Below are 27,501 nucleotides of genomic sequence, written 5' to 3'. Positions count from 1 at the left end.
CCCCCCCCCCCCCCCCCCGCCGCCGCTGTCGAGCTCAGCAAGCTTTCCCCGGATTTTCGAGAAAGAGGAGAGGGGCCAGACAACCAGAGAAAACAGCCCACACCACGGCACTGACCACGGGTGAAGCAAGGGAGGGGCATTGGCGAAATGGAGAAGCCTCGTTCGCAGCAAATAGTCCGCGAAATCTGTCAAGTCACGTTGGCTTCTCTGGCTTCTCTGGGCCCATCTGGGCACCCTGCAAAAGGAAATTCCATGCCACCTCGTGATCGTGAAGAACCCGCCAGTCACGCCCCTGAGCGTGGCCCAAGACGGACAAGTCCCAAGCCTAACCGGGGGCGCGGGGCGCGGGGCGCGGATGAGGGTCAGGACCTTGCACCGTACAATGGAGGGGCTCTCTCTGGACTGTTGGCGCGGGCACCAAGTACGGTAGGTTCCCTCCCTTAATGGCACTGTGGATGATGTAGGATGGCGTTTGCCGGGGACAGTGTGGGTTCCCAGTTCAAACGGAGGAGCCGTCGATTGACGTCGTCTGGGGTCCGTCTTCGATCTGGATCGATCGCACCGGAGGGGAGGGGGGGAGGCCCGTTTTGCAGGACGTCAGCGAGTTTGGCGAGGGGACCGGTCAAAGTAAAACGGAGGAAAAGCAGCGGTAGTGGTCATACATGGTACTTACAGTAGTCGTTCGACACGGCCTGACACTTGCTGCTTTGATGCTTCCATGCCTGGCCGAGCCCCAAAGTGAAGAGACTTGAACTCATGAAAAAGAAAGAAAAAAGAAAAAAAAAGAAAAAAAGCCTGCGTCCACCACGACAACAGCGGAAGCAATGGAAGAAGCAGAGAACAATAGACAGCGGGGGTCAGGCGAGGGATGGAAGAAAGGGTATACATGGCGTCATAAGGCTTGGAGGGGCACTTTTGGAGGGCCTTCCCCACCGCCAAGACGAGAACACTGTGCACCCCAAGAGCCCACGAAGGGGCTCGCGCAACGTCAGCGGAGACGGTGGTCCTGAAAACGGCTCGAACCGTCACCTCAGCAAGGAGCCTGACAAGAGCTTGCTCTCTGTTGGAGAGACGGGGGAGGCGAGAGCGAGTTTCTGCGAAATGACGGTAGGAGAGGAGACGGAGGCGCTGGTCACGGCTCGCTCGTGGTAGCGAGTTGATCGGAGTCGTAGGCCAGCCATCTCCAAATTGCCCAGGTTGGACGATCCAACCGGTCGGACACCGGCAAGTTGCCAGTTTTGTGAAGCGGTACGGACGCCGGGATTTTGGAGATTCAGGTTTTTTTTCTTTGGGTTAGACGGGGGGGCGCAAAAGGCAGAATGGGGGGACCGGCACGTCGCCCGGTCAGGCCAGCTGTGATTACATGGTGCCTAGGTACCTATCTAGGCTGCTTTTACATGTAGGTACCTAGGTACTGTACTTGTCCTGCTTACAGGAGAAGCTGGCCGCCCTGTTTGTGCGTGCTGACTTGCCCGAACCTCTGGGGAAAGTTGCGTGCCTTGCGCCCCACCAACCTAGCACCTGCCTCTGTCTACTTTTAGGTCCTGCCCTTCGCGTCAGCACACCAGCAGAAGCTCGAGGAGGAAGCTTTCTTGTCCTCCCAAGCTCTCGCTGCAGTCAATAGGGGCACCTTGCCTCTCCAGAAACGAGAATGGCCAGCTCGGGGACCCCAACAGCGTCCCGATCAGCTGCCGGTCTTGCGGTGAGCAATCTCTGCGTCTCTCGTGCGTTCCTGAATGCATGTCGAGATGCGGGTGGACAGACGGGCTGTGGGAATGCAGGCGGTCGAGACATGGGCAGGGCCCCTCGTGGTCTCCATGGCGGGGCCCTAGGAGACGCCGCACCGTGGAAAGAGGGTACGTACCTGACAGCTCGCACCGTGAGGTTGCCTACCTAAGGAACCCAAGGTACAGTACTTTTAGGTAGGCACAAGTACATGTATGCTCGACGACATGACGATCGATCTGATCAATTCGAGTGACCCGAGCTCGAACGCCAAACAGACCAAACAGACGGATCGCCGTCGACGCTTCGCCGTCTCAGTTGTCGGCATGCACCAGCAGCTCCAGCCTATTGAGCGAAACAGGCGATCGACAGACACAAAGAAGCTGACCAGAGCCTCCAGCAAAAGCTTGCCGGCGCGCGGTGCGGTGGAGTCATTACGTGCTCTCAGCAGGACCCACCGACGCTCTAGAACCCAGGGCCTGGACAAATGGAGGGGCACCTGTAGGGGATGACCTCGCTGGCTTCGAAGGCTCGCAGGCGTTACGGCGGCGAGGGCAGGCCAGCAGATCATTCGCACCGTGCGCAATGCAGACGGACGACACAGTGGTCTGCGACGGGGGCATTGACATCCCTGTTTCGCCAGGGAAACGGGCGTCGTGACTGGCCCGCCCGGTGACGAACTGGCAAGAGCACCGCTTCTGGCCGCTGCTGGTTTCGTCAGTGTATAAGAGGTTGAAGTCATGGTGACTTCCCTCGTCGCGCCCGCCACCGTCTGTTTTTGCTGCCGCCACTCTTGCTACTTGCTACTTGCTACTTGCTACTACTTGCCTCCATTGATTGACGCTGAGAATCTGTCTTCCTCTTCATTAAGGCACCCAAAAAACTCTACCAAGAACCCTGAGCTGGAAGAGTCACAAATCACACACCAAGACGCCCAACGATCACTCACAACTTGTAAGTCGGTCATGACAAGCTCTGCCTGCCTCTGATCTGTCTCGAAATCTGCCTCTTGCCATGCCGATCTGCCTCTCCACCACCAGGTGGTGATGAAAGGACTCAGAAGGCAAATAACAGCAGACATTGCCCTGGGCGCAAGGCGAACCAGAAACAATGCCTCCTGGCCCTCAAGAAGCATCTGACAGTCCCTTATCGCGACGAGTCGTCGTATCTGGCTGGTGGCGCTTCACCCTCGACACCTCCCTCCCCCGCCCCTAGCTCAAGCGGTGGACTTGCGTTATCTTGAGCTGCCATGTATCAAGGAAAAACATGGCATTATCATATCGCATCACTCCTATCTCTTTTATCTGCTGCCCCTGACCTTCCCGCCCCCTGACTCTCGCTATCTCTATTCGCTTCTCGCTCCGTTCCAGAACCGGTCTTTGGGCTGCGGCGACCCAAGGGACGAGCACAAGCACGGCCGTCACTGCTACGAGACACTGCAACGACGAGTGACAAAGCTTGACCTTGCCATTGGAAGCTGCGTTGTGCTTCTGACACACCGCTGCCAACCCGTATGCTAATTACAGACTCTGCGCGTTACAGAACATTTCCGAGTCGATCTTCCCTATCTCAGCCACGAGCCCAATTGCTGCTTCTTTCGACACTGCGAGCTTTGCTTTCTGCATTACCACACCACACAACCTATACACACGGCATAACATGTCCACAGCCGCCACAATGTCGCAACCTCCCTCGATTCCTCCTCGCCCTTCCAGGAGTTCAGATCGTCCTGCTCAGGCCGAATCCCAACCAATGGTCCCGCCACGCCCTATCAAGCGGTTCGATCGCTCCATCTCTCCGAACCCCCACCGATTCGCGCCCTCGCCCATCAACGAGAGCCCCTTCTCCAAGAGCCCCAGGACGAGCCGCTTTCCCGACAGCAGCCTCGGCGGCCCCATCCAAGACCCTATCCAGCGCCCCGGCAGCGTCAACATGCCCTCCGTTGGCGAGGAGGGCAACGAGTACGAGGCCGTCCGGTCGAGCACCACGGCCAACCAGCGTCCCGTCTCGCCCGAGCAGACGAGGATGATTGCCGAGGACCTCAAGCTTCACGCCCCGAAGCCCTCCTTCTCTGCCCAGTCTGCCAAGCAGCGCGTCGCCACCGTCACTCGCACCGACTCTGACAAGGCTGCCTCCTTTGGCATTGGCAGGCCCAGCAGCGGCGAGCTGCCGCCGAGCTACATCAAGAAGAAGAGGTCCAGTATCGGACAGGCTTCTGAGGCCGGCAGCATTGAAGTCTTTGATGACGAGGAGCACGGCATTCCCGAGATTGGCCAGCAGGTGCCCTTGAACCCCCACCTCGGTGATGTCCAGGCCCCTTCGCCGGCTCCCAATGCCCACGGCCAAGAGTCTGCCAGGTCGCATACCCCTCGCCACCATGGACGCAAGCTCAGTTCGCGCGGCTACCCTGATGCGCCTCCCGGCAGCTACGGCCTCCACGGCCACGGCACACCCAGCAACGATAAGTTTGAGCGTGCTTGGTACGAGAAGCACCCCGAATCGAAGAAGAGGGAATCCCAGATCTCCCTCCACGATCGCCAGAATGACTTTGCCATGAGCAGCACCGATCTCAACAAGATTGTTCGCGACACCCGCGAGGCGGGCGTAGGTACGTCGAGTCAAGCGCTTAGTTCCTCTCCCACGTCTGACCAATAAACCAGGCACATCTACAAACTACACCGGAACGCCCAGTGAAGAAGTTGGGTACCAGGCTTCCGAAGAGTACGCTCATCGCATGCACTCCCGCCCGGGTTCTGCCGCCCCCAGGTCCCCGGAGCTGCGTCGCGCTTCTACCCCGCGCAAGGACTCCCCGGCCCCAGCCTCCGCTTCCGTCGCTGTCGATGATGATACCGATGTCATCCATGTCGATGCCGACCACAACCGCAGCAGGAGTTTCCTCAACAGCCGCGAGAACCTTGCTCAGGAAGATGAGTACAACACGCCCATCCTTGCTGCCGATGAAGTCGCCAAGAACCCTCATCACTACAACAAGGACGCCGCCGTCCCTGCCGACCGTCGCGGTAGCTTCCTCGATGATGAGAACTCCAGTCGTCCCAACAGCCGCCCCTCGAGTCTTTATCACCACGGCTCGCAGTCCCAAGTCGAGCTGACGTCGACCCCTCTGGAGGACGTCACTGAATACGAGCCTCTGTTTCCTGAGGAGGAGGAGCAGAAGAGGAAGGCTGCTGCCAAGGCTAACGAGCCGCGCCACAAGTTCCCCAGCAAGGATATCTGGGAAGATGCCCCCGACAGCGTCAACGCGACGGCCATGGTTTCGACGCCTGAGTTCGAGGAGGAAGATTTCAGTCCGTCGCACCACGAAGTCATCCGTACCGAGACACCGGCGCAGGCCTTTGCCAGGCAACAAGAGGAACTGGCCGAAAAGGAGTCGCGTCAGTCGCCCGAGAGCTACGGTCTGCGCCAGACGCATGTGCCCAGGCCTCACCCAGCCCAGCGAATGAAGTCCCATGAGGCGCGGCCCCATGCCAATCGCTTCCCCAGTCGCGATGTCTGGGAAGACACGCCAGAGAGTCTGATGCATGAGACCACCGTCGACAGCCCCGACCCCGAGTCTGCCGAGCCGAACGAGTCGAACGATGCCGCTGATGAGACCTCCGCAACCTCGAGGCCTGCGGTGCCTGCTCGCCCGCAAAAGAAGCTCTCCACCGACAAGCCTACAATTCCCGAGAGGCCCAAGCCAAGCTCGACACCGAGCGACGAGCGCCTCAAGCCCGTCATCTCCGACAAGCCGAAGCCTCAGGTGCCGGCGCGCCCCACCAAAACTTTGCCCTCGGGCGTCGATTCCAAGGAGCAGGATGCTGCCCCGAGGCAAAAGCCGGCGGTGCCTGCTCGCCCCGTCGGCAGCAAGATTCAGGCCCTGCAGGCCGGCTTCATGTCGGACCTCAACAAACGTCTGCAGCAAGGCCCACAAGCCCCCGCCAAGAAGGAAGAACCCCCAGCGGCAGACATGATTGAGGAGAAGGAGAAGGCACCGCTTGCCGACGCTAGGAAAGGCCGCGCCCGCGGTCCTCAGCGCAGGGCCCCTGCGGCGAAGAGCCAGTCGCAGGCCGCGGATCTTAGGTCCAGTGTGCCCACGTTGAGTTTCTCGCCCCTGAGGACGTGCTGGAGTATCGGTGATGATGGCATCCTTGAGATCGAGAACAGCAAACCTCAGCCAAAGAAGGAGGAGCCCGAGATCGAATTCGCACCCGAAGCCGTTGAGGAGGAGTCTGTGCCTGAACCAGAGTCCAATCCTGTCGAGCCTGCCTCGACAGCATTCGAAGCTGCAGAGAAGGGGATCGACAGTTTTGTGCCGAGCGAGAAGCTAGAGTCCGAGGCTGCCGCGACAAGTACCGAGCAGCAGGTCTCTCTCGAGGTGACAAAACCTCAGGAGACCGATGCTGCGCCTGTTGAGGAGCCGGCGGAGCAGGTCAAGACGCTGGCCAGCAACACGGCTGGCGAGCCGATCCTGGAGGCGCAGATTCAGCAGGCCGAGGAGGTGAAGCCTGTCGCGGTCCAGCAGCTGGGTGGCGAGGCCGCGTGAACTGGTCCTTGATAGAATTGCGACATTGCTTGTCTGAGCACGATTGCTGTTGCGGTTCGTTGTTTGTTTACTGCTGCTTTCATCTCTGTTCTCTGCTTGTCGTGGTGGTATGCCCATCATCAGTTACATTCCCTGGCTCAAGGCGAGCAAGCAAAAGAGGGGTTGGTTCGAAGCCAGCTCGTCAAGCGTTGTTTAGGTAGCAATACATGACATTGTCTTGCTCAAACCATGTTGAAGATTTCGGTGCCATGTTTGTGAGCTTGCGATTGTTACCCCTTGCAGACGGAGGCTCGTCATCACGGCTGGGCAGTCATGCCGTCCAGCGTAGCCCCCGCAGTCACTCACGCCGAGACCATGGAGAAGCGCGCGCTCCGGCTAGAGCAAAAGTGTAGCAAACTGGGCGTCATGGAGGTGCCCGAGGGCGAAGACGCCTCCGAGGTCCGCGACTGCCGCGAGCATCCCACGAGGCTCCTCCAGCCGGGCATGAACCCGGGCGACGCCCCCTCCCGCCAGTCGTCGCCGTCACGTGACGCCCTGTCCAAGTGGCTACTAACACCATGTACGTTGGAACCAGGCCTTGACGAAACAGGGCCTCTAGTAAGGAGGAGAAGGAGAGGAAGCGGGCGCGGCCGCTTGGCAGTTTCTATAAAGCGAACCGCCCACGCTGGGTCCTGTCTTTTGACTGACCCCGGTTGCCCGGCTCTTTAACACGGCGCAGCACACTTGAGCAAACCCCATCGCTTCTCGGGCCCAGGCTCCCTCTCTGTATCCACCGGCATCTGGCTCGCCGTCGGCGGCATCGGCCACTGTCCGTGGACCCCCGACTGGCGTCAGAGTATGGAGGTGCAGTCCGTCCTGCTCGTGATCACTCACTTCCTGGCCTTGGGCTGCGCGGCGGAGGCGTGGCCGGGCTGTGGGTCTCCCTTCTTCTCGGCTGCTGTCGTGGGCTTCGGGTTGGTTACGAGCTGGGCGTTCCTCTCACTGACACGGCCCTATGTCTTCCAGGGGCTCTTCTGGTCGCTTTCGGGCCTCTACGCTGATCTGTTGGTGAGAGGCCCACGGGCGTGGGCGCGGGCCTGTGGAAAGAGGCTGGCTGAGTCGGCGGTCGGCGCGAGGGCATCCAGGGTGCGAGGCTAGGGGACCGCAATATGAGGGGAGCTGCTGGGACTGGAAGGGCCGTGGGAGAAATCGCCTGAAAGTCTGTGAAATCGGGCTTCGTGAGAGCCGGGAGCCGGGTGCCGAGAGCTGAGAGGTGGTGGTCCGGGGAGCGGCCCGAGCCAGGATGGATTTTGCTCGGCAAGGTTAATAGGGCAGCGAGGCGCTTGGAGAACGAAAGCCCACCTCCCTACTCGGCCCTGCCCGGTTCGGCCTCTGGCTGGACCTCGTCCCTGGCTGGGATCCCGCTGTGTATAACGTGGCAGGGGCGGGAAGAGCTCGGAATACTTGTATCGTGTCCGTTGGCGCGATTGACCGTTGGCGCCAAGCTAGGCAAGAGAACGGCCTGCAGGAACTTGGCGAACAGTAAGGTAAGCTTAGTACATGGTAAAACCTTCAAGCGCTCAGGTGACGGGGGTGACGGGTGGCCGGGTGGGGAACTGTTACTGGAAATATCGTGTCGTCGCCCACTTCAGGGCGGCCAAGCCACGTGGTTGATCTGGCTACCATAGGCTCTAGATAGCGCTTTTCTATTCAGTCTCGCTAAGATCAATCCTAAGCACAAGACGTCTCTAGTAAGTTGGTCCTTCGGAGATGGTAGCATGAGGGTGGACGCATAGAGATCCAATATTCGTCAACCGTCCCACAGACAGTCCTGATCCCGGATCCGAGGCGATCTCCCAGTCCTATTCAATACCTTGACACAGACCGAAGAAGAAACTGGAGATATGAAAGATGGTGCTAATGGAGAAGACAATGGTGATGTCTCACTAACGATCTTGACTCGTGAGAAGCCACACTAGAACAAGCGAATCCTCCAGCTAGAAAGGTGTCCGACAGTTCAGGCTGCCTCGTTGAACTTGGTATAGGGTCAAAATCCAGGAGAAATTATTATCAAAAAGCAAGTGGTCCTGGCAAAAGCCTACAACTTCTGAGAATTCCGTTTTCCAAAGAAGCACTCCATTTGAGGAACAATCCAACACAGGGCCTCAACTGCCTATATCTCTTCAGATATCACATCTTCAGGTTGACAGAACGCTCGAAAAGACGGGCCAAAGCTTCTACTCCACAACTTTTGTTTTAATCAAGAGAGGGTGCACACGAGGAAAAGTGTGAGGTCTCCAGCAGAGCTTTCAGCCCTACGTACTTAAATAACATCTATATCGAGAGCTTATGAGCCATCTCACGAGGCTTTCCTGAGGATTGGCTATAGCGTGAGATGGGACGGGTCTTCATGAGAGGAGTCTCAGGTAACGCCATGTACGTGGGAGTCAAAATGCCTCGTATGTCCACCTATAGCTCTCTTCTTAGAAGGTTGAAGAACTGATGTCCCTCTATAGTTTACAGGCTGCTTGTTGAGAGGGCTTCACTGCTTATGTGAACCCCTATTCAGTACTTTGGCTGTGCCGGTGAGCTCTGAATAGGTAAGGTAGATGAAATAAGACTTGTAATGTGATTGATGCTATCTCTCTGAATTACCACTACCGACGTGAATCAGATATATCCGTCTGATTCACCGATCACGTACGCCGTGGTTCACGTGCTCCTTAGAGCTTTGAATCCCGGCCCCGGTGATCACCGCCCTAGGCAATTCCCTAATATTGGTTCAACACTGCTAAAGTTGTTCGCATTGTCAGGTGGCCCCTATGGAGCCACGGAACAGGGGCTTGGTTAGGGGCTAAGAACTACGCGAACGTGTATATAAGGGCTGCGGAGGGCCAGAATTCAGATATATTGCAACCCCATACCTATCATCTACTGCCTGCGGACTGTGCGCGGAAGACCTCTTCACTCTGTAGGGCAGAGTCTGCCCTACCCATACTCTGACACTACGTCCGTTTCTAGCGCCCAGACTAGGTAGTTAGTGCTCGAACATTGCTTCACTGTGGCCGTTTTACGGTCATGATGTTTGATATTCGTCTCTGGTCTCGGTCTTCATTGTCATCTGCCCGGACACAACGCATGGTTATGTCACTATTCTGAAGATGAAGGCGGCAGCACTGGCAGGATGGAGGTTTGAATTTTACAAAGTTTTTGTATGTAAATGTTGCCTAACTTGAAGTCAAATGAACAATACAGCTTTCTGAGTACAAGGAACAGCATCTACCTCGCTCTTATCATTGAAGTGAACAATTCCAATTCACGGAGCTAATTTGAAGATGTGGCCTGCAGCATGTGAGCAACAAGTCGGAAACTCTGGAAAATCCGATCCGAATACCTCAAGTAGACCCAGTCCATCTACCACCCCTAAAGAGCCTGTAAGCCTATACCTTTGTTTTCGAGAATGAGAAGGTTGTATATTTCTTGCCGGATCGGTCGCGATTGGTCTCTCCACGGTTTCGGTACCCGCGAGCTATGTGACACTAAGTATTTACGTCAACATATGTACGAGTTGACAAAGGTCCTGGGCTTCAGCGGACCAATGGCCCCTCTGATTCAAAGCACCCACTTGTATCTCTTTTTTTGTTTCCCAGTTGCTGACCAGGGCATAAGTGACCCTCTGTCAGGGGACCCTGCGGGTTTCCTGCGGAGCCGCCAAGCAGGGGTCGGCTAGGGGCTAAGGGCTACGAGAACGTATGTATATATAGGCTGCGGAGGGCCCTCTAAGCTATAGAGGGCTAGAATTTAGATATATTACGACCCCAACCTATCTTCCCATCTACTGCGGACCACGTGTGGAAGACCTCCTCACTCTGCTCTAACTAACGCTCTGACACCCTCCAATGCAGGCCGTAGCGACGAACTCGCTCTAGCTTCTGGATACCCGAGGCATCGCTCAAACCTGTCTCCTTCTCGATCTTAACCAAGATCCCAAACAGCCTCAGGCGTCGGAGGGCACTAGCCAAGGATGAACGCGCGCTACTTTGACGTACTGCTGGCATGGCGGTGCCAGGACCTCGTCGAGCAGGTGCATGTCCCTTTTCGGCCCCTTAACCCAGCGTCTCTGGTCTGTCGAGATGCTGTTTACTGATCTACTCTGGTACGCAATAGTATAGGGACTCGATCAGCCTCCGAAACAGCCAGGTCGCCAGACTCAAGATGGAGGGTTCGTACAAGCAGACTACCACAGTACTCCAGTTGGCAGAGCATCAGGGTCGTGAGTCTCGCGTGCTCAAGACGCTAACGTTCCTGGCTCTCATCTATGTGCCAGCATCTTCGCTGCCGTACGTTTTCCCCATCCCGTCTGACACATCTTGATCTCGACAGGAAAAGCCTCAAATCTATGGCTGTGATCTCGTCGCCTTGGTACCCTCTACTGACCCAAGATGTGAATCTTGGACAGGACGTGCTACTGATGGGCTACATTGAGACCCGCACCGAGGATGGTGGCCTTCGGCTGCGAGCCTCGACTGGCCTGGCGCTTTTCGCGGCTCTGGCCTTGCCTCTGGTGTCCGTCACTGTCAGAGCGTTGTTTAGAACAGAGTGAAGGGGTCTTCCACAGGCAGTTAGAATATAGGTATGGGATAGGAATACATCTGAATTCTGGCCCTCCGCAGCTTTGGGGGGGCCCTCCGCAGCCTATATATACATTCTCTTGTAACCCTTAGCCCCTGGCCAGCCCCCTGGCTTGGCAGGCCCTGGGTGGCTCCGCAGGGTCCTGACAGTCACGATGGGTATACACTGGTACGCGGAACACGTCGTCAGCAAAGCGGCCAATCTCCAGCGGCGCAGCAACCCTAATTTGACCGTACACGATGACGTCTGGCTTGTTTATGGCCGACGCTGCCGCATTATGAGTACAGCACAGGGCTTTATTAGCGCTGCAGCTAAGTCGACCTGGTTGAAATTTTCATCTGGTTTAGCCAGCGGGTCACTTTGTCCGACGAAAAATGGACAAAGCCGGGAAGACCACACGTCGGTGTCAATCCAGGACTTGATGTCAAGGTCAAGTCTTTCTCACCGAGTCTCCTTGGATCATCCCGACATGCAGGAAGTAGATGGCGACGGAGCGGAGCAGAGCAGTGCAGCAATTGCAAGCGCTTCAAGGGTCGTCAGGCGGGGAGAGTGCTCTACAGTCGAACTTCTTGTCGGCATTCGTTGACCTGGTATAGGTGCTGAACGTAATGATAATGTCGCAGACCCTTAAGCCTATATGCGGCGCGTTGGTAGGCCTTGACAGCTGAACAGTCCACAACGCCATGTTAAACTGGCGGCGTGGTCAGTCAACTGTGTCCCCTGAAAGCTTGGTATCCCTTGGGGCTGGCCCCAGGAACGACTGTGAGGTATCCCTAAAACAGCTGGCATGACTTGAGGTTGTTGGCCCCAGACCAAGATCAAGCCGGACTCAGGACAATAAGTCGGCCGAACCAATGCTGCGTGACCCAGCCTTTGACAGCCTACCACCGGTCCTCATCTGGTGGAAAAAAGATCTAACGGTGTTGAGCTGCAGTGGAGCACTCGTATATCCTAAGCACCTGTCATCGCTTAATCTCGCATATTCGCGTTGAACCTCATTGCTCTTCTTGTCATCCCCTATAGACCGCCTCGCTGGTTATTTCCTTGATTCTCCTCCAGAAGGCTATAACAAGACCTCCCGAATATCCGGCATTCAAATCATCATGGCCAACCTTCTGAAGGCGGTCCTTGCCGCCAACTGTGCTTCGTGCAGCTCGCCGTTGCCATCCCAAGGAGTCAAAGTCAGACACTACGCCAGCCTTTTAGTTTCCTGGTCACCCCAGCGATCAAGGCTATGAGTTAGTGTACGTCGATCCTAAGACCCATAGTCTGGTCCAGAAAAAGGTCGACGGCGTCAGTAAACATAGCAAGTGTAAGATCTCCTCCTCCTCCAGCAAACAACAACGAGTGGGGACCAGGAAATTTACTGATGGCTCTTCAGACGAAGACCCTGTCATCTCCATCATTCGTAAGAACAAGCCGGAGAAGTTTTGTCGGTCCTACTGCCCTAGTCAGTGTGCCTCGTCAAAGCCGCAAGTAAAGACAAGCAAGTCCACAACAACCGTGTGCCCTTATGGATGCAAGACAACCGTTCTCTCAACTGCCACCGCCCCTCGACCCGTTGCCACCGTGACTAGGGCTTTGACCACGGTCCTGACAAGGCTATCAACCGTCAAGGCCCCGACGTCCACCATCCTCACCACGGTCACCGATGCTTCGAGCGTCACAGAGGTCACGACAACCACGACAACCTCCGTCATATCCATCTACTTCAAGGGTGACACTCCCGTCCCTGGCGGCCTCGACGAGCGCGACGCCAGGGTTCCCTCCTATCTCAGGAGGTACTCGCGCCAGCAGATCTGCAACGCCTGTGCCGTCGTGTACCCCCCTTCGCGCGGCCCAGCCCAAACACTCAAGAAGGTCGTCACGGCCACCATCTGCGAACGACAACAGCCAGTCATTGGCATCTCGATCACTCCTCCCGGCCGCTTCGTGGAGTTCGGACACTTCGAGACAGCACCGGGTGCTGCGCCGCCTGCTTCCGGTGCCAAGGCTGCCAGAGCTGGGCCTTCCTCAAGGCCCGTGATGCCAATGGGTGCGCTATTGTTGTCGACTTTAACTTCGGCGACGGGACGGCTACTGCTGAGTGTCCCGCTGGCAGGGGAGGCGGCCAGCTCTTGGTAGCGCCGTCCGGGTCGGAAAGTTCTGGGCCTGGGCAGTGTTCGGCTTAGCCAAGGAGGCCTGTTGGCTGGCGGTTGAATAGTAGGGTATATAGTTGGATCGGTGAGAGTCTTCGCGTTCCAGCCCTGTCATGTTTTGATCCAACACTTTCTAATGAGTACACTTGGACATGTCAGCATACCATGATTGGAGTGCACAACGCTGGCCTTGTGTTTGGCTGGGCTTCGACAGGGCATCAGTCTTGTCGTAACATTCAGCCTGAATGGTTTCATCACAGGTCCAGCCCTACCACCACGGGCCTACGAAGTCACATTCTGCACTGCATTATTCGTAGGCACTGGCTAGACTATGTGACTCTTCCCCTTCCCCGTGCATTATGCCAATCCCCCAGAGTCACGCGTCCAGACCCTGCACCTTATCCTAAAGGGGAACCAACGCCGAGCCATCCGACTAGGCGCGCCAAGCTCAAGCAATTAAGCCCCCTCCCCCTGGACAGGGGTCGTTACATGGTACACGTCTGACAGCTGATGGTGCTGACGGCGCTGGATGCTGCCCGCCTCGGCATTCGCTCTCTCTTTTTTTCATGTTGAGCTGTTCAGCCGCTCGCTCTCACCTGTTGGCGGCAGCAAGGAAAGCAGCCTCAGCGCCCATCACGACTTTTGAACGCCCCCATGCCATGACATGCCATGGCGCTGCTCATTGCGCCCACGAACCTCGGCCGCCCCGTCCGCCTGCTCGCATTTGTACTGATCGTCGCTGTCCTGGGTCTACTGACGTGGGGTCGCTATGACCCGCGTATCGGCTTGGGGGGGTTCACCCGCGTGCGTGCTGATATCCTTGGATTCGTTGATCCACTGATCGGGACCCTCAACGGAGGTGGGTTTTCTCAGATGGTCATCCTCCAGGCAAACAAGAGGACTCAACCGGATGACCGTGTGTAGGCCATGTGTTCCCCGGCGCGACGCTGCCGTACGGTATGGCCAAGGCCGGCCCCGACACGGATAATCGAGGGGAGAACGCCGCGGGCTGGGTGTCTGACGACTCACCCATCACGGGTTTCTCTCATCTTCACGATTCAGGTATGCCCTCGCCCTGGAAACCCAGACGTATGATGATCTCTGACACGTACAGGAACCGGAGGTGTACGTATGCGCCTCTACCACATGAGTTTCCGCCAGCTAAATGTCATAGGCCCCCTCGCTGGGAAACTTCCCCCTGTTCGCTCACCCTTGGTGCCCAAACGACGACCCCAAGAGATGCAAGTATACGACGCTGGAACGGAAGACGCTGCGCGCGCCGAGCTCGGTCGAGGCACGCGTCGGCTTCTTCGCCTTGAACCTGACGACCGGCGTGCGCGCCGAGATGACAGCGTCGGCGCACGCGACGCTCTTCCGCTTCACCTTTCCCGAGGGCGCCAAGCCCCTGATTCTCCTCGACGTCGAGGACATTGCGAGCAGCCGCAGCGACGGCGGCATCAAGGTCGATCGCTCGTCGGGCCGCATGACGGGCTACGGCACCTTTGCCCCCTCCTTCGGCACGGGCACCTACAAGGCGTTTTTCTGCGCCGATTTCGCCGGCTCCCACGTGCGCACCGCCGGTGTCTTCGCCGGCTCCGAAGCCACACCGGGCCTGCACCAGTGGGACGCGCTGCCGTGGGGGTCGGCCGGCGCCTGGTTGCTCTTTGACGAGACGGGGCCGGACGGCATCTTTGCGCGCGTCGGCGTGTCCTTCGTGTCGTCGGCGCAGGCGTGCCACAACGCCGAGGAGGAGATCCCCGAGGTCGATCTCGACACGGTCGAAGCCGAGGCGCGCGCGGCGTGGGCCGACAAGCTGTCCTCCGTCTCGGTCGACGCCGTGGGCGTCAGCACCGAGCTGCAGACCGTCTTCTGGTCGGGCCTCTACCGGTCGATGCTGTCGCCGCAAAACTACACGGGCGAGAACCCGCTGTGGCAGTCGTCCGAGCCGTACTTTGACTCGTTCTACTGCATCTGGGACTCGTTCCGCGCGCAGCACCCGCTGCTGACCATTGTCGATCCCGTCGCCCAGGCCGAGATGGTGAGGGCGCTGCTCGACATCTACCGCCACGAGGGCAAGCTTCCGGACTGCCGCATGTCCTTTTGCAAGGGGTTCACGCAGGGCGGCAGCAATGCGGATGTCGTCGTCGTCGATGCCTTGGTGAAGGGCATTACGGATGGGATCGACTGGGAGACGGCGTATGAAGCCATCGTCTCTGATGCCGAGAGTGAGTCTTTTCTTTTTTTTTTTTCTCTCTGTCTGTCTTGACACCATTGGTTTTTTTTTTCTGGTGATCTTCTTTCCCGTCTGAAACTAACGGCTGCAGTCTCGCCACCCTCGTTCAACGTTGAAGGCAGAGGCAACATCGAGTCGTGGCAGCAGCTGCACTACATCGCCTCGGACCACCGCGACGCCAACTCCACCGGCCCTCACTCGCGCACCGTCTCGCGAACAGTCGAGTACGCGTTCAACGACTTTTGCATCGCCACCATGGCCCGCTGGCTGGGCCACACGGGCGACTTTGCCAAGTACGCGCAGCGCAGCACGTACTGGCAGAACCTCTGGAACCCGGCACAGATAGACCTGCCGCCGGCGCCGGCGGGCGACCTCAGCAGCGGCGCGTCCCCGAGCCAGGACCCCACGGCGGCGTCCACGTTCGTCGGCTTCCTCCAGCCGCGCCTCGCCAACGGGACGTTCCTCTACCAGAGCCCGCGCGTGTGCTCGCCGACGTCGGAGCCTCACCTCTGCTACTACGACACGAACGAGTCGACGTACGAGGGGTCGCCGTGGCTCTACACGTTCTACGCGCCGCACGACATGGCGACGCTGGCGCGCCTCCTGGGCGGGCGGGCGGCGCTCGCGGCGCGGCTCGAGTACTACCACGGCAGCGGGCTCGCGTACCTGGGCAACGAGCAGGCGTTCCTGACGGTGTTCCAGTTCCACCACGCGGCGCGGCCGGGGCTCAGCGCCAAGTGGGCGCGGGCGTACGTGCCGGCGCAGTTCAACGGCACCATGGCGGGGATCCCGGGCAACGACGACGGCGCCATGGGCGCGTTCGCGGCGTTTGTCATGATGGGCTTCTTCCCCGTCGCCGGCATGGACGTGTACCTGCTCACGGCGCCCTTCTTCCGCGAGGTCAGGCTGCGGGCGAGGAGGCCGGGCCGCGAGGCTGTCATTCGCAAGGTGGCGGCGCGGGGCGAGGATCCCATGGCCGAGGGCATGATGTATGTGCAGAGCGTCAAGCTCAATGGGCACACGTGGACGAAGAGCTGGATCACGCACGACTTCTTTGCCCAGGGCGGCTTGCTCGAGGTCAAGGTCGGTAGGGGGGAGAGTGCATGGGGAACAAACGAGGAAGACCTACCACCGAGCTGGGGGTTTGAGGAGTTCAAGGGAGGAGAGGGTCAGGCCCCGGATGCCGAGCCATCGCATTCGGTGGGAGAGCACATGGGTTGATGCTCGGGGCAGGCGTCATAGTGTTAATAGAATGTGAAGTGGCAGGATGTTGTTGAGTATGGACCTGAAAGACTCTTGTGAACGGAGAGTGAGGCTCAGACATGCTGGCTGTCATTTCAAGACTATCCTGCTCAGCCTTGGCCTGACAGATATGCATTATGCATAATGAATAGATAGCTGCCTCCACAGATGACTCATCTGCTTCATTATTCGCCAGCTAAGAAACCCCAGCGATGAAGCTCGTGATGATAGCTAATAACCCTAGGTGCCTTGCCAGGGTTAGGCTTGGGTTAGGGTTATAACTCCTGGGTACCTAGCACAGTAATCGAGCCCCTCCCATTGGCCAATGCCTCGAGGAGACGGTGCTCCGTAGCGGAGCCTCCCTCGGTATCTTCTGGTTCCAGTGGCAGGTAACGGAGACAGCAGTACCTCGAGGGACTGGCCAGTCCCCTGTGGCACTCCCCTGAGCCCCCCTGTAGCGTGCTCTCGACAAGTCCCCTCATGTATCGGCTCTACGCTTTCTCTCGGTTATTGCAACCGAGGGCTTGTCCGCCAATCTTTGGCACTCGTCCGCGTTGCAGCACTGCGAACGCCGCGACAACGCCCGTGCTTAAGCCGGGGCATCCCACCCCCAGAACCCACATTACGTATTGGAAGCTGTGGCCCAAGTCGCCCGCCAACATTTTCATTTCCATATGCCGCCGCAAGCCAGAGAGTCACATCTTCGACCGCATCACCACCTCGACACCCCTCCTCGCCCCTCCTCCCTCCTCCCTCCTCTCGCAAACCACCATCTCACATTGTTCTTGGATTCTTGGTAGACAATAGCGTTCCTCTTCTCTCCTTTTTTGTTTTCTCCCTCACCCAGTTCTGACCGTCTGGCCACCCCCCTCCCAGACACTCCTCACTGCCTCGCTCGCCACCATGTCTTCCTCCCGCAACCTCCAACGCACCACACGCTCCATTGCGCGATGGAGACCCCTCCCCACAATCAGCACAAGGCCATGTCTCTCCTCGACGACAAGAACGACAGCTGCCGCCGCAGTCACCCCTCGAACCCTCGCCGCCGCCGCCGCCGCCGCCGCCCTCCCCTCCATACGCGCCTTCACCACCTCAAGACCCCGCCTCTCCCATGACGACGAGTCCTTCGACCCCGCCTCCATTGAACGAGAGTCTGACCAGGTCGACGTCTGCATCATTGGCGGCGGTCCTGCCGGTCTCAGTGCCGCCATTCGCCTGAAGCAGCTCGCCAATGAGGCAGGCAACGAGGACTTCCGCGTCCTCCTCCTCGAGAAGGCTGGCGAGATTGGTGCGCACATCCTCTCGGGCGCCGTCATCCAGCCGACGTCCATCGACGAGCTGCTGCCCGACTGGCTCTCCGAAGACAATCCCGACCGCTTCGAGCACGCGACCCCCGCAGGCAAGGACCGCATGCGCTACCTCACCAAGACGCTCAGCATTCCCCTGCCCACGCCCCCCCAGATGAACAACCACGGCAACTACATTGTGTCCTTGAACCAGTTCACAAAATGGCTCGGCGAACGGGCCGAAGAGCTCGGTGTCGAGGTCTACCCCGGCTTTGCCGCCAGCGAGGTCCTCTACCACCCTGACGGCAGCGTCAAGGGTGTCGCGACCAACGATCTCGGCATCGCCCGCAACGGCAAGCCCAAGGACTCGTTCGAGCGCGGCATGGAGTTCCACGCCCGCGTCACCCTCTTCGGCGAGGGCTGCCACGGCTCCCTGTCCAAGGCCGTCATCAAAAAGTTTGACCTGCGCCGCGACAGCCAGCACCAGACCTACGCCCTCGGCCTCAAGGAGGTCTGGGAGGTGTCCCCTGACAAGTTCAGGGAAGGGCGACATCACACACAGCCTCGGGTTACCCCCCTCGACAAGGACACGTACGGCGGGCGGCTGGATGTACCACTTTTGGCGGAAAATCTCGTCAGCGTCGGCCTCGTCGTCGCCCTCGACTACAAAAACCCCTGGCTGTCGCCGTACGGCGGGTTCCCAAAAGTACAAGCAGCACCCCCCTCCTCCGGTTCCGTCCTCGAGGGCGGCAAGTGCATCTCCTACGGCGCGCGTGTCCTCAGCGAGGGCGGCTTCCAGAGCATCCCCAAGTGCGCCTTCCCCGGCGGCGCCCTCATCGGCGACTCGGCCGGCTTCGTCAACCTGCCCAAGATCAAGGGCACCCACAACGCCATGAAGTCGGGCATGCTCGCCGCCGAGGCCGCCTGGACCGCCCTCGCCGACGCGCCCCCCGCCGCCGAGGACGCCAGCGCCGTCTTCCTGTACGACTACGAGGACAAGCTGCGCGCCTCCTCCATCTGGGCCGAGCTCAAGGAGGTCCGCAACTTCCGCCCCTCCTTCCACACGCCCCTCGGCCTCTACGGCGGCCTCGCCTACTGCGGCCTCGAGGCCTACCTCTTCAAGGGCCGCGTGCCCTGGACCCTGAAGCACGGCAGCCCCGACCACGCGTCCACCGGGGCCGCCGACGCCAGCCGCAAGATCGAGTACGCCAAGCCCGACGGCGACATCTCCTTTGACATACTCACGAGCGTCAGCCGCACCGGCACCAACCACGAGGAGGACCAGCCCGTCCACCTGCAGGTCAAGGACTGGGAGAAGCACGCCGCCGAGACGTGGCCCAAGTACAAGGGTCTCGAGAACAGGTTCTGCCCGGCGGGCGTCTACGAGTATGTCGAGGACGACACCAAGGAGCTCGGCGTGCGGTTCCAGATCAACTCGCAAAAGTGAGTTTGTCATTCGTGCGGATCTCTCTTGCATGTGCTAACATGGAGACAGCTGCATCCACTGCAAGACGTGCGACATCAAGGCGCCCCACCAGGACATCAACTGGCAGGTGCCGCAGGGTGGCGAGGGCCCCAAGTACTACATGACGTAGGACTGTTGTTCTTCGCTCTGTTCGAACAATGGACATCGCTCCGAGTTAAAACAAAGGGGCGGGGTTTCTTAGACGGGTGGTGGGCGTTTCTTGATGACCTGGTGGGACTCATCCCGGCTCAGCTGGCGGGGGAGTGTAGCAGGAGGCCTTGGTAGCATAGTCTCCCGGTTTGAGCGCCCAAAAGTGAGGCCCGGCTGCGGCTGTGCCTTTTATTCGAATCTAGCCTTGGAATTGTATTTTTGTTTCTCAACTAGGACTGCCCTGTCAACGTGCAGGCTGGATGGTGCAGCTGTCACTCATCTGTCCAGCTGCGATGACTGTCCCTCTCATCGCTTCGAGTTATCACGTTTCTTCCCTCTAGTAATGAGGATGAGGTGTTCGGCAAGAAGAACAGGCTGCCAGCCGTTGTTCGCTGTCATCAAAACAAATGCAACATGCCGACATGACAAGATCGCTCTTTCATCAAGGAAAGCGTAGACCGTTTTGAATTCCATTCGTTCCACCAGCTGGGTCGACCGTACAAATTACGAGTATAAGGAGAGTAGCGCGCATTGTCCCTCATAAGCGATTGCTGACTGTCGAAAAGAGCTGGCCGTGCTTCAAACGCATTTTTTTTTCCTCAATGACTTGTCAAGGAAGAGGCCGCGCAAAGAAGTCTTGAAAGGGGCGCGCTTCTGCGGGTACAAACTTCGTGTATTCAAACCTTCTGTGGAGCGGTCCTCGGAAGCCTATTCAAGGTCTATGGTCAGGGGCTGCCCTTGTATGCAGGGCCATCTGTTTTACTCTGTATTCTTCGAGTGTACAGCTCTACCACGGTGTCCAACCTTACTGGCGGTCAGGACGATTAAACTTCTTCAGACCGGTACGCCTCGGGTCACCAAAGTATCGAAGGACAGCGTTTGATACAGACAGACTAGATCAGCCAAGACGAAGTGGGGGTGGCACGTCGTTTCGTTTGATTGCACCGGTCATGTCAGTCACACACACCAGGCCTTACAGGTCGTTTTTTTTAAAGAAGCTTTTCAGTGCTTATCACTTCTCATAACCACAACTTCAATAGATCGCGCTTAAAGCAGACCGTCATTTCAAAGTCTCAAGACCGTTCAAGTAGCCGGCGAGATGGTTGCCCTCTTGAGCATCTGAATCCGTTCATTGGAGGCAGCCAATGCACGCAAGCAAGGCAAGATGAGCAGCCACAGAAGGCACAAGTATCGCAACAAAATTGTCAGCTCCCTCCAAAAGACGACTCATTTTCCTATGATTTTGGCTAAATGTTTCTGCTTCGTATATGGTTGCATCTCTTTTCTTCACTTCATGATCCCAATGTAATTGGTGAACTGACCACAAGTCATACAAACTTCTCAACGCCATAGCCAATCCTAAGTTGATGAGTTTAGAATGGCCTCGAGTGACGCGCATGCAAAACACCAGACGATTTATCGGACTTGGTTATATGTCCGCCATAAGAAACATCAGTGTTCGCGTCTATTCGCATGCTGTACAGTCGGGCAGTGCCCAATACGCGACATTGCTTTGGACGTCCCACCACTCGGCTCTCCAACCGCCCTTGGAAATCCTGGAGCAAGTTCCTGCTGAGGCATTCTCAGGAAGGAGAGCACTGCACAATATGTCGTGAGGCGTCCCGTCTCGAGGCCGCCGGCGGCGGCTAAATACCGGGCGACGCAGCTACGCCGCCTACCAATGGAGTTGAGTGGTGGGTTGATTCCAGGAATCAAAACCGTCAGCTACGACATAGTACCGTCAAGGCAATTCTGTGCATTGGCTAAGCCAAATGTCGGTCCGCCAATAGCGACACCAGAACGTGATGATGGTGAAGAAAGCACCTTCCCCCAACGATCTGCTTGACTGGGCTTGACCGGCTGTAGATGAAGACTTGATTTATTCTCTCTTCGTATCGACTACATGTAGACGCTAGGTGCAGCGTGACGAGTTCACAGTCGAAGTGGCTCAAAGGACATCATTAAGCACGACTGAGCAAGGGCGACCAGGGTGCTGCGAACGTATTGATTCAAGATGCATATCACTCAGTCAACCTGCGCCGTCGTGGCGCGAAGCTCTCAGCTGCCGACCATGACAATTGGTGCCGTCAGCGGCTCTTCAAGCCGCATGGACCTTCTCCATCTTTTTTCAAGCTCGCAGTAGGTAAACAGGGAACGGCGAGGTTTCGCAGAGACCTTCCGAGAGATTACATGTACTCCCACGTCATGATCTTACACTGGCAGGCCGCTAGTCAGGAGGTGCATGCGGGGAAGCCGATCTGATAGACGTGGGGGCTCCGGCTGGTAGACGAAAAGACTGGGACTCCATGATTGTTCTGACGAGTGACCAGTGAAAGAGCTTTCCGGGATGGAGAGAGCACGAGAAAATAAATGTGCAGCAAGGGGCACAGTCGCTACAACAAAACACACGGCTGTAAAGAGCAAGAGGAACTGGCCTCGCTCGCCCAAGGAATGACGCCACGCGCCGCGACTTCAGACGATCCTCCTACAGTTACGCAACACCCGTGTTGATGCGAAAGCGAAAAAGGATACCATGTACAGGCAACCCAAGACTGTGGGTTCGTTCAGTGGGTACGGGTCCCATCCGTTGGAAAAGTGGGAAAGCGGACAATCGCATTTACGCATGAAAAGGACACGTCTCGTCAACACACATCATGTGCCGCAATGGCATCCCTGGGTACGATGGTGCCAAAAGGGCGACCCTGAAGTGTCTCGGAGGAGTTATGGACAAAGCTCCCAGACATGTTTCCAGGGTCGTGGGTCCCCCTTGAACCACATGCCGCTGACGAGGCTGGAATGCCCTTCTCGGAGGCTTGCGGTATGTAAGGGCGACCGAGGGAGAGAGGCCTCCAAGGTTTGTTGTCAATATCCCATCCGGCAGCTCTGAAGCTTGTTTGGCAAGGCAAGGCAAGGCCGGAATAGTCGTCAGTAGGGACAAGTTGTTTTCATGGCGTGGGCTTCATCGCAAAACGTGCAAGCCAGCAACGAAAGAGAGCACGTTGATCGGGTTGCGCATTGGGACTGGTCGCGATGGAGCATCCGCGCAAGGCTAGCATGATTAGCAGCAAACAAAAAGAGGTATAGCCGCATGGGTCGTTCAAGCGGTCATCAAGTGTCGTATCAGGGATGGCCTCAGGCTTTTCGCATGCGTCGCGCAGGGGTAAGAGGTCGGGTCAGAACCGCAGCCAAGAGAGGGAAGGGGACGTGAAAGGGCAAAAAGTCCGAAAGTACCGCGACTTGCGGCGAACATGCCGGTACAAGACAAGCTCGGGCCACCTGGCGTCAGCCCCTTGTCGCGCAACCCTGGACAGGGACTGACCGAGCCTGACTTGCGTAAGATTGCCCCCGACTCTTTTCATCTGCCAAACGGCCTGGACGCGGTCGGGCTGTGATGGAAACATGGGTCGTTGTGTTGCGTGCTGCGTGCTTGTGTGACCAACGTTCGACCAGCAAGGTGAGAGATGGGGGAAGGAACCATCTCTCGTTGTGTTTGCAAAAGCTCCTGATCATGGTGGCGGGCCGTAGTGGTGTGGCGAGCAAGTCAAGACTCGCGCACAGGGTTTTTGCGGTTCATGGTTCAGTGGAATGACTCACACTGGTCCAGGAGCCTCGGTCGTTGGCTCGTTGGCTTGTGCCCGCCGCCGCCCACCTGCCCAGCGTAAACCCGCGAGTGGCCGAAACCAGGTGAGATGCTTTGTCTGGTGATCGACCAAAATGTCGGTTGACGAGACATGGATGGATGGATGCCAATACGGTCGGGATTTCTTGATGATACACCTGGCAAGATTGCCCCATGCTGTCACGATACTCGCCTGGCCAGCTGAACTGAGGAGGCGACGCGACGTGCCATCGACGACAGATGTGGCGTAGTCCAGGAGACCGGAGGAGTCTTCAGGGGGGGCTGTCGTCTGCAGGTGCGAGTTGTGTGTGAAAGAGATGAGAAGCAGAAGAGTAGGATCGCTCAGAAGAGTCTGAGATCAACAGAAAGCAGAGCCATCAACAAGGAAGAAAGGGGGCCCGGCCCATCGTTTCAGAAGTGGAGGGCAGAGTGGATGCCGGGGGGTGGTTGGGCCCCCTTCTGGCGCAGGGGGGGATAGCGACTGGGGGTGGAAGACTGTTGGCTGGAGCGGCCATCACGCCGATGGTCGGTCGTCGACTCGTTCGCCCGACGGGACTGCGAGCTGGAGTCGGTCGACGTTCGTTACTGGTGCTGACACGACAGGCGCCCCCAGCGCGTCGTGGTCCAGTCCAGTCTCTGGGGCACGGCACATGCGAGGCAGCTGCAACGCGATGCGATGCAGTGGACCAGTGAGAAACGATGGACGAGAGGCAGGTGTTGTTTGAAAAGCCGGTCGGAGAGGATGATGACGATGACGGTGATGATGATGGTGATGACGATGGTGATGATGATGGTGATAATGATCAGGTGTAGGGGTGATGCAGACGAGATAAAAAGAAGAGGATGAGAACGAGGATGAAGCATAGGAGGAAAATAAAGAAAGAAAGGAAGAAGCAGGCGAAGACTCGATAATCGTGACCCTCTCCTTCCTCCTCGCTCGCTCTCTCTCTCTCTCTCGCTTCTCGCTAAGTAGGTGGTCCGCCCAGGGAGCAGCAAGGGCCGGAACAAGGAAAGGGGGAGAAGAAGAAAGGGTGGAGGAAGAGATTTTTCAGAGTGACCGACGGACGGGGAGATGATGCCATGGATGGATGCGCGCCACGACCGACCCGTTGCTGGGATTGGCTCGTCGCCCATAAGCTAAGCAGAGGCTTATCGATCTTGTACCGGTACCTCTGGCGGGATACGGGCTACCAAGGTGCGGATCTTAGGGGCTGGTGCAGGAAAAAAACGCAATCACGTCACCTGATTGGGTGCATCGACGGTAGCGCGAACGCTAGTGGGCGCCACACCACAACTTGCTGCCTGGGGGGGCAACTGCCTCGAAATTATAAGTAGTCGCCCTCCCCCTCCTGCCCGCCTCCAGGCCGAATTCGTACCGGAATCTACGACCCCTGCCTTACGTATTGTATCCTCTACGTTCGGCCTTTTTATTTTTCCCTCTTCCGTCCCCACAAAAAAGCACCCATCCGACCTCGACACTGACCCAGCGTCACATAATCATCACGACATTCACCCTTCATCACCGTCCGTCTACTCGTACCCCTCCTCCACCCCCCCCGACTAGACGTCGAACACAAACCACAAAACAAATCTCCGTCGAAGATCTCTTGCACTTCTTCACTGAAGCCGCCCGAATCGACCCGACGTCGAGCAACTTGTCGACCAAGTAAACTGAAACACGTTTCTTTGACTACCAAGGCCTCTCCTTCATTCGCGCGCGCGATACCTTCCTCGACGACGAAATCGGCAAGCACTCGAACCAGAGCCCGCACTCCCATCTCGTCGCCCAAGGTCGCCGCGCTCTGTAGACACATTCCGTGCTTTGCGCCCTGTTCTCTCGAATAGAAGATTTTCGTGCATTAGAAGTGACGTGGTCCGCAAACGTCAAGGTGGTATCTGGGAACCCGGACGCCTTGCGCCGACTTGAGAATTCGCCATAACGCCGATTCCTCTTTTTACCTCCATCATCTGCCTTGCTGAGCGCATTCGCGACTGGGCATCCGGAATTTTTGAGCCTTCACTGTAGGGGAGACATTCACTTGTTCATCTCCCACTTTTGGTAGGTGCTTTATTTCTTTTCCCACCCACGCCACTGAGCAACCTTGATGCCTGGCACCTTGGTCAACGACACATCTGTTGTTCTGAAGAGAATACGTTCCTGCCGTCTCGAGCTCCTTCCCGTTGTTTGGTGAATTTGGCCACCTATATATAAGGTCGCCAAATTCCCCCCTGCAACCGGCACTTCTGCGTTCGTTACCTACACACAACGGATTCCAGCACAATCAAATTACAGCCATCGCCGGTACCTGCCGTGCATGCCTTTTAAGATGCATTGTGCTAATCAGTTATGTAGACAGCTCTCAGCCACAAAGCATTCACGTCTTTGAGCATCAAGGAAACAGTCGCCATCATGGAGACCTCCAACATAACCACTCATCCCACCACGGTTGAGCAGGCCAAGGCCTTCACTGCGCCCGGCTCTCTGTCCTTCCCCGGCGGCGCCCAGGAGTTTGCTCCCCTGGCTCCCAACGGTCAGGTCAACAACCAGCAGGTCGCAAACGGCAATGGGGTGACTCCCGCGACCCCCGCTGCGACGCCTGGTGCCTTGGTGGGCGGTAGTGGCCTCACACCCACGCTTCAGTGAGTATCAACTTGATGGAGAGGGATCTTGTCTGAACGTGATGCTTACCTCCCGTCAAGGAACATCGTTGCCACGGTCAATCTCGATTGCCGCCTGGACCTCAAGACGATTGCCCTGCACGCGAGGAATGCCGAGTACAACCCCAAGGTACTACTTGCTCCATCAGTGACTTTCTCTTCACAAGGATGCTGACATTTTGTCCTCTCCAAGCGTTTCGCCGCTGTTATCATGCGTATCCGCGAGCCCAAGACGACCGCGCTGATCTTCGCCTCTGGCAAGATGGTCGTCACTGGTGCCAAGTCCGAGGATGACTCGAAGCTTGCCTCGCGCAAGTACGCTCGCATCATCCAGAAGCTCGGCTTCAACGCAAAGTTTACCGACTTTAAGATTCAGAACATTGTCGGCTCGTGCGACATTAAGTTCCCCATTCGTCTCGAAGGTCTGGCGTCCCGCCATCACAACTTCAGCTCCTACGAGCCTGAGTTGTTCCCTGGTCTCATCTACCGCATGATCAAGCCGAAGATTGTGCTCCTCATCTTCGTCAGCGGCAAGATTGTTCTCACGGGCGCCAAAGTCCGTGAGGAGATTTACCAGGCCTTTGAGATGATCTACCCCGTGCTGCAGGGTATGTTTCTTCGTGCTGTGTATTCGTGTCTTTTCCAGTGGCTAACTTGCTGTCTCAGATTTCCGCAAGGTCTAATCTAAACCTGCGCCTGCACCACTGCACAACATGTACGCGTCGGCTTGACTGCCTGATTGCGTGCAGCCCCCCCTTTTTTGTGATTTGTACCATTACACCCCCAATTCTCCTTCACGATACCACGAGAACATTTTTGCCCCCCCATTTCCAAGTCATGATTTGGCTGTCGTACGCTTGGCCACTTTAGTCTGAGGTCGGAGCGTGCCGCACCACAATTATGGCCTGTACCAATTGGTTCATTTCCCGCATTGCACTGGCGTTGGAGGGGAAACAAACAACGGCTGGAGGAGGGTCCAGCCGAGGCGGCTTGCTTCGAGGAAGAAAAGAACGCGCGTAGCAATACCACGATAGTAATTGCAAAAGAAGTACCGGTCGTTGACCAACACTTGAGGGATACATGAATTGTTTGGCCTGTAGCACACGTTGACTTTGCATGCTTGCGCTCCATAAATGACGTGAGGGATATGTTCATTAAATCCACTGCTGATGTCGTTCATCATTCAACTGCACATCCCGGAACTACATCTTGGCCCGACGGTTCTTGGTCAGCTCCTCGGCCAGCACGAGCCCCAATTTCCCGCCCCGACTTCCATCCTCCGTGACAATATGCTCGTACACCTGCTCGACGTCGTCGTCCCTCCTCTCGACACCGCGCCACCGCCACTTGTCATCAAACGCCTCAGGCCTCCGGCCCTCGACGCAATCGACAACGTGGTCGCCAATGATGGGCAGAAACTTGAAGCCGTGGCCGCTGCCGGCGGTGGCGAGGAACAGGCCCCGCCAGCCGGGGTGGTAGTCGACGAGGAAGTCGCCCGTCGGCGTGTCGGTGTACCAGCAGATGCGCTCGGCGGCAAAGGGGCGGTCGTGCAGCTGCGGCAGGGGCACGGTGGCGCGCAGGACGCGGCGCAAGTCGGCCTCGGCCTCGGCGGGGATGCACAGGGCCGGGTCGTACGGGATGGAGTAGCTGAGGGTCTTTTTTATTTGGGGGGCTGGGGGGTGTCGGAGGTTCTGGGGTAGGAAAGAATGGTAAGTGTAGATTATTGTGATTTTTTTTTTTACTAAATTTTTCTATGCTTTTAATCAGTATGGATGTATAGACGGGGTTAGTTTTTGGTGATGTTTTGTTGTAGCTTTTGGGGGGCGAAGGG

General features: G+C 57.5%; 9 protein-coding genes across 9 annotated transcripts in view; 8 read left to right on the top strand and 1 right to left on the bottom strand.

Annotated features, from left to right (window-relative positions):
• Positions 1-3,384: 3,384 nt before the first annotated feature.
• VDAG_01619 (uncharacterized protein) lies at positions 3,385-6,268 on the top strand (the record flags this gene model as incomplete). The annotated part of the gene is made up of 2 exons (XM_009650505.1): positions 3,385-4,333; positions 4,386-6,268. 2 exons carry the CDS (start codon positions 3,385-3,387, stop codon positions 6,266-6,268), a joined length of 2,832 nt encoding a protein of 943 aa, XP_009648800.1.
• Positions 6,269-6,622: 354 nt separating this feature from the next.
• Positions 6,623-7,405, top strand: VDAG_01618 (uncharacterized protein; the record flags this gene model as incomplete). Its single annotated transcript, XM_009650504.1, has 2 exons — positions 6,623-6,827; positions 6,987-7,405. 2 exons carry the CDS (start codon positions 6,623-6,625, stop codon positions 7,403-7,405), a joined length of 624 nt encoding a protein of 207 aa, XP_009648799.1.
• A 2,401-nt stretch (positions 7,406-9,806) lies between these two features.
• On the top strand, positions 9,807-10,850 carry VDAG_01617 (uncharacterized protein; the record flags this gene model as incomplete). The annotated part of the gene is made up of 4 exons (XM_009650503.1): positions 9,807-9,874; positions 9,931-9,997; positions 10,415-10,520; positions 10,690-10,850. 4 exons carry the CDS (start codon positions 9,807-9,809, stop codon positions 10,848-10,850), a joined length of 402 nt encoding a protein of 133 aa, XP_009648798.1.
• A 1,132-nt stretch (positions 10,851-11,982) lies between these two features.
• VDAG_01616 (uncharacterized protein) lies at positions 11,983-13,003 on the top strand (the record flags this gene model as incomplete). Its single annotated transcript, XM_009650502.1, has 2 exons — positions 11,983-12,003; positions 12,086-13,003. The coding sequence occupies 2 exons, from the start codon at positions 11,983-11,985 to the stop codon at positions 13,001-13,003; spliced, it is 939 nt and encodes a 312-aa protein (XP_009648797.1).
• A 683-nt stretch (positions 13,004-13,686) lies between these two features.
• VDAG_01615 (glycosyl hydrolase) lies at positions 13,687-16,471 on the top strand (the record flags this gene model as incomplete). Its single annotated transcript, XM_009650501.1, has 4 exons — positions 13,687-13,876; positions 14,132-14,142; positions 14,192-15,242; positions 15,342-16,471. The coding sequence occupies 4 exons, from the start codon at positions 13,687-13,689 to the stop codon at positions 16,469-16,471; spliced, it is 2,382 nt and encodes a 793-aa protein (XP_009648796.1).
• Positions 16,472-17,395: 924 nt separating this feature from the next.
• Positions 17,396-19,373, top strand: VDAG_01614 (electron transfer flavoprotein-ubiquinone oxidoreductase; the record flags this gene model as incomplete). The annotated part of the gene is made up of 2 exons (XM_009650500.1): positions 17,396-19,221; positions 19,274-19,373. The coding sequence occupies 2 exons, from the start codon at positions 17,396-17,398 to the stop codon at positions 19,371-19,373; spliced, it is 1,926 nt and encodes a 641-aa protein (XP_009648795.1).
• A 3,268-nt stretch (positions 19,374-22,641) lies between these two features.
• On the top strand, positions 22,642-23,859 carry VDAG_01613 (uncharacterized protein; the record flags this gene model as incomplete). Its single annotated transcript, XM_009650499.1, has 4 exons — positions 22,642-22,726; positions 22,998-23,077; positions 23,264-23,307; positions 23,616-23,859. 4 exons carry the CDS (start codon positions 22,642-22,644, stop codon positions 23,857-23,859), a joined length of 453 nt encoding a protein of 150 aa, XP_009648794.1.
• A 530-nt stretch (positions 23,860-24,389) lies between these two features.
• Positions 24,390-26,748, top strand: VDAG_01612 (TATA-box-binding protein). The gene is made up of 5 exons (XM_009650498.1): positions 24,390-25,071; positions 25,366-25,652; positions 25,713-25,800; positions 25,864-26,278; positions 26,337-26,748. Exons 2-5 carry the CDS (start codon positions 25,423-25,425, stop codon positions 26,351-26,353), a joined length of 750 nt encoding a protein of 249 aa, XP_009648793.1. The 5' UTR covers positions 24,390-25,071; positions 25,366-25,422; the 3' UTR covers positions 26,354-26,748.
• A 124-nt stretch (positions 26,749-26,872) lies between these two features.
• VDAG_01611 (uncharacterized protein) overlaps positions 26,873-27,501 on the bottom strand; it is a gene marked incomplete at its 3' end in the record, with an annotated part of 1,556 nt that continues 927 nt past the window's right edge. The window contains exon 2 of the mRNA XM_009650497.1: positions 26,873-27,361. Within this exon, the coding sequence (XP_009648792.1) occupies positions 26,873-27,361 (489 nt within the window). The remainder of the gene's footprint in view (positions 27,362-27,501) is intronic.

Source organism: Verticillium dahliae, genomic scaffold, assembly GCF_000150675.1.
Source record: "Verticillium dahliae VdLs.17 supercont1.2 genomic scaffold, whole genome shotgun sequence".
Lineage (NCBI taxonomy): Eukaryota > Fungi > Ascomycota > Sordariomycetes > Glomerellales > Plectosphaerellaceae > Verticillium > Verticillium dahliae.
The sequence above is the reverse complement of the archived record's forward strand: the minus strand, read 5'-3'. Positions and strand labels throughout refer to the sequence as shown.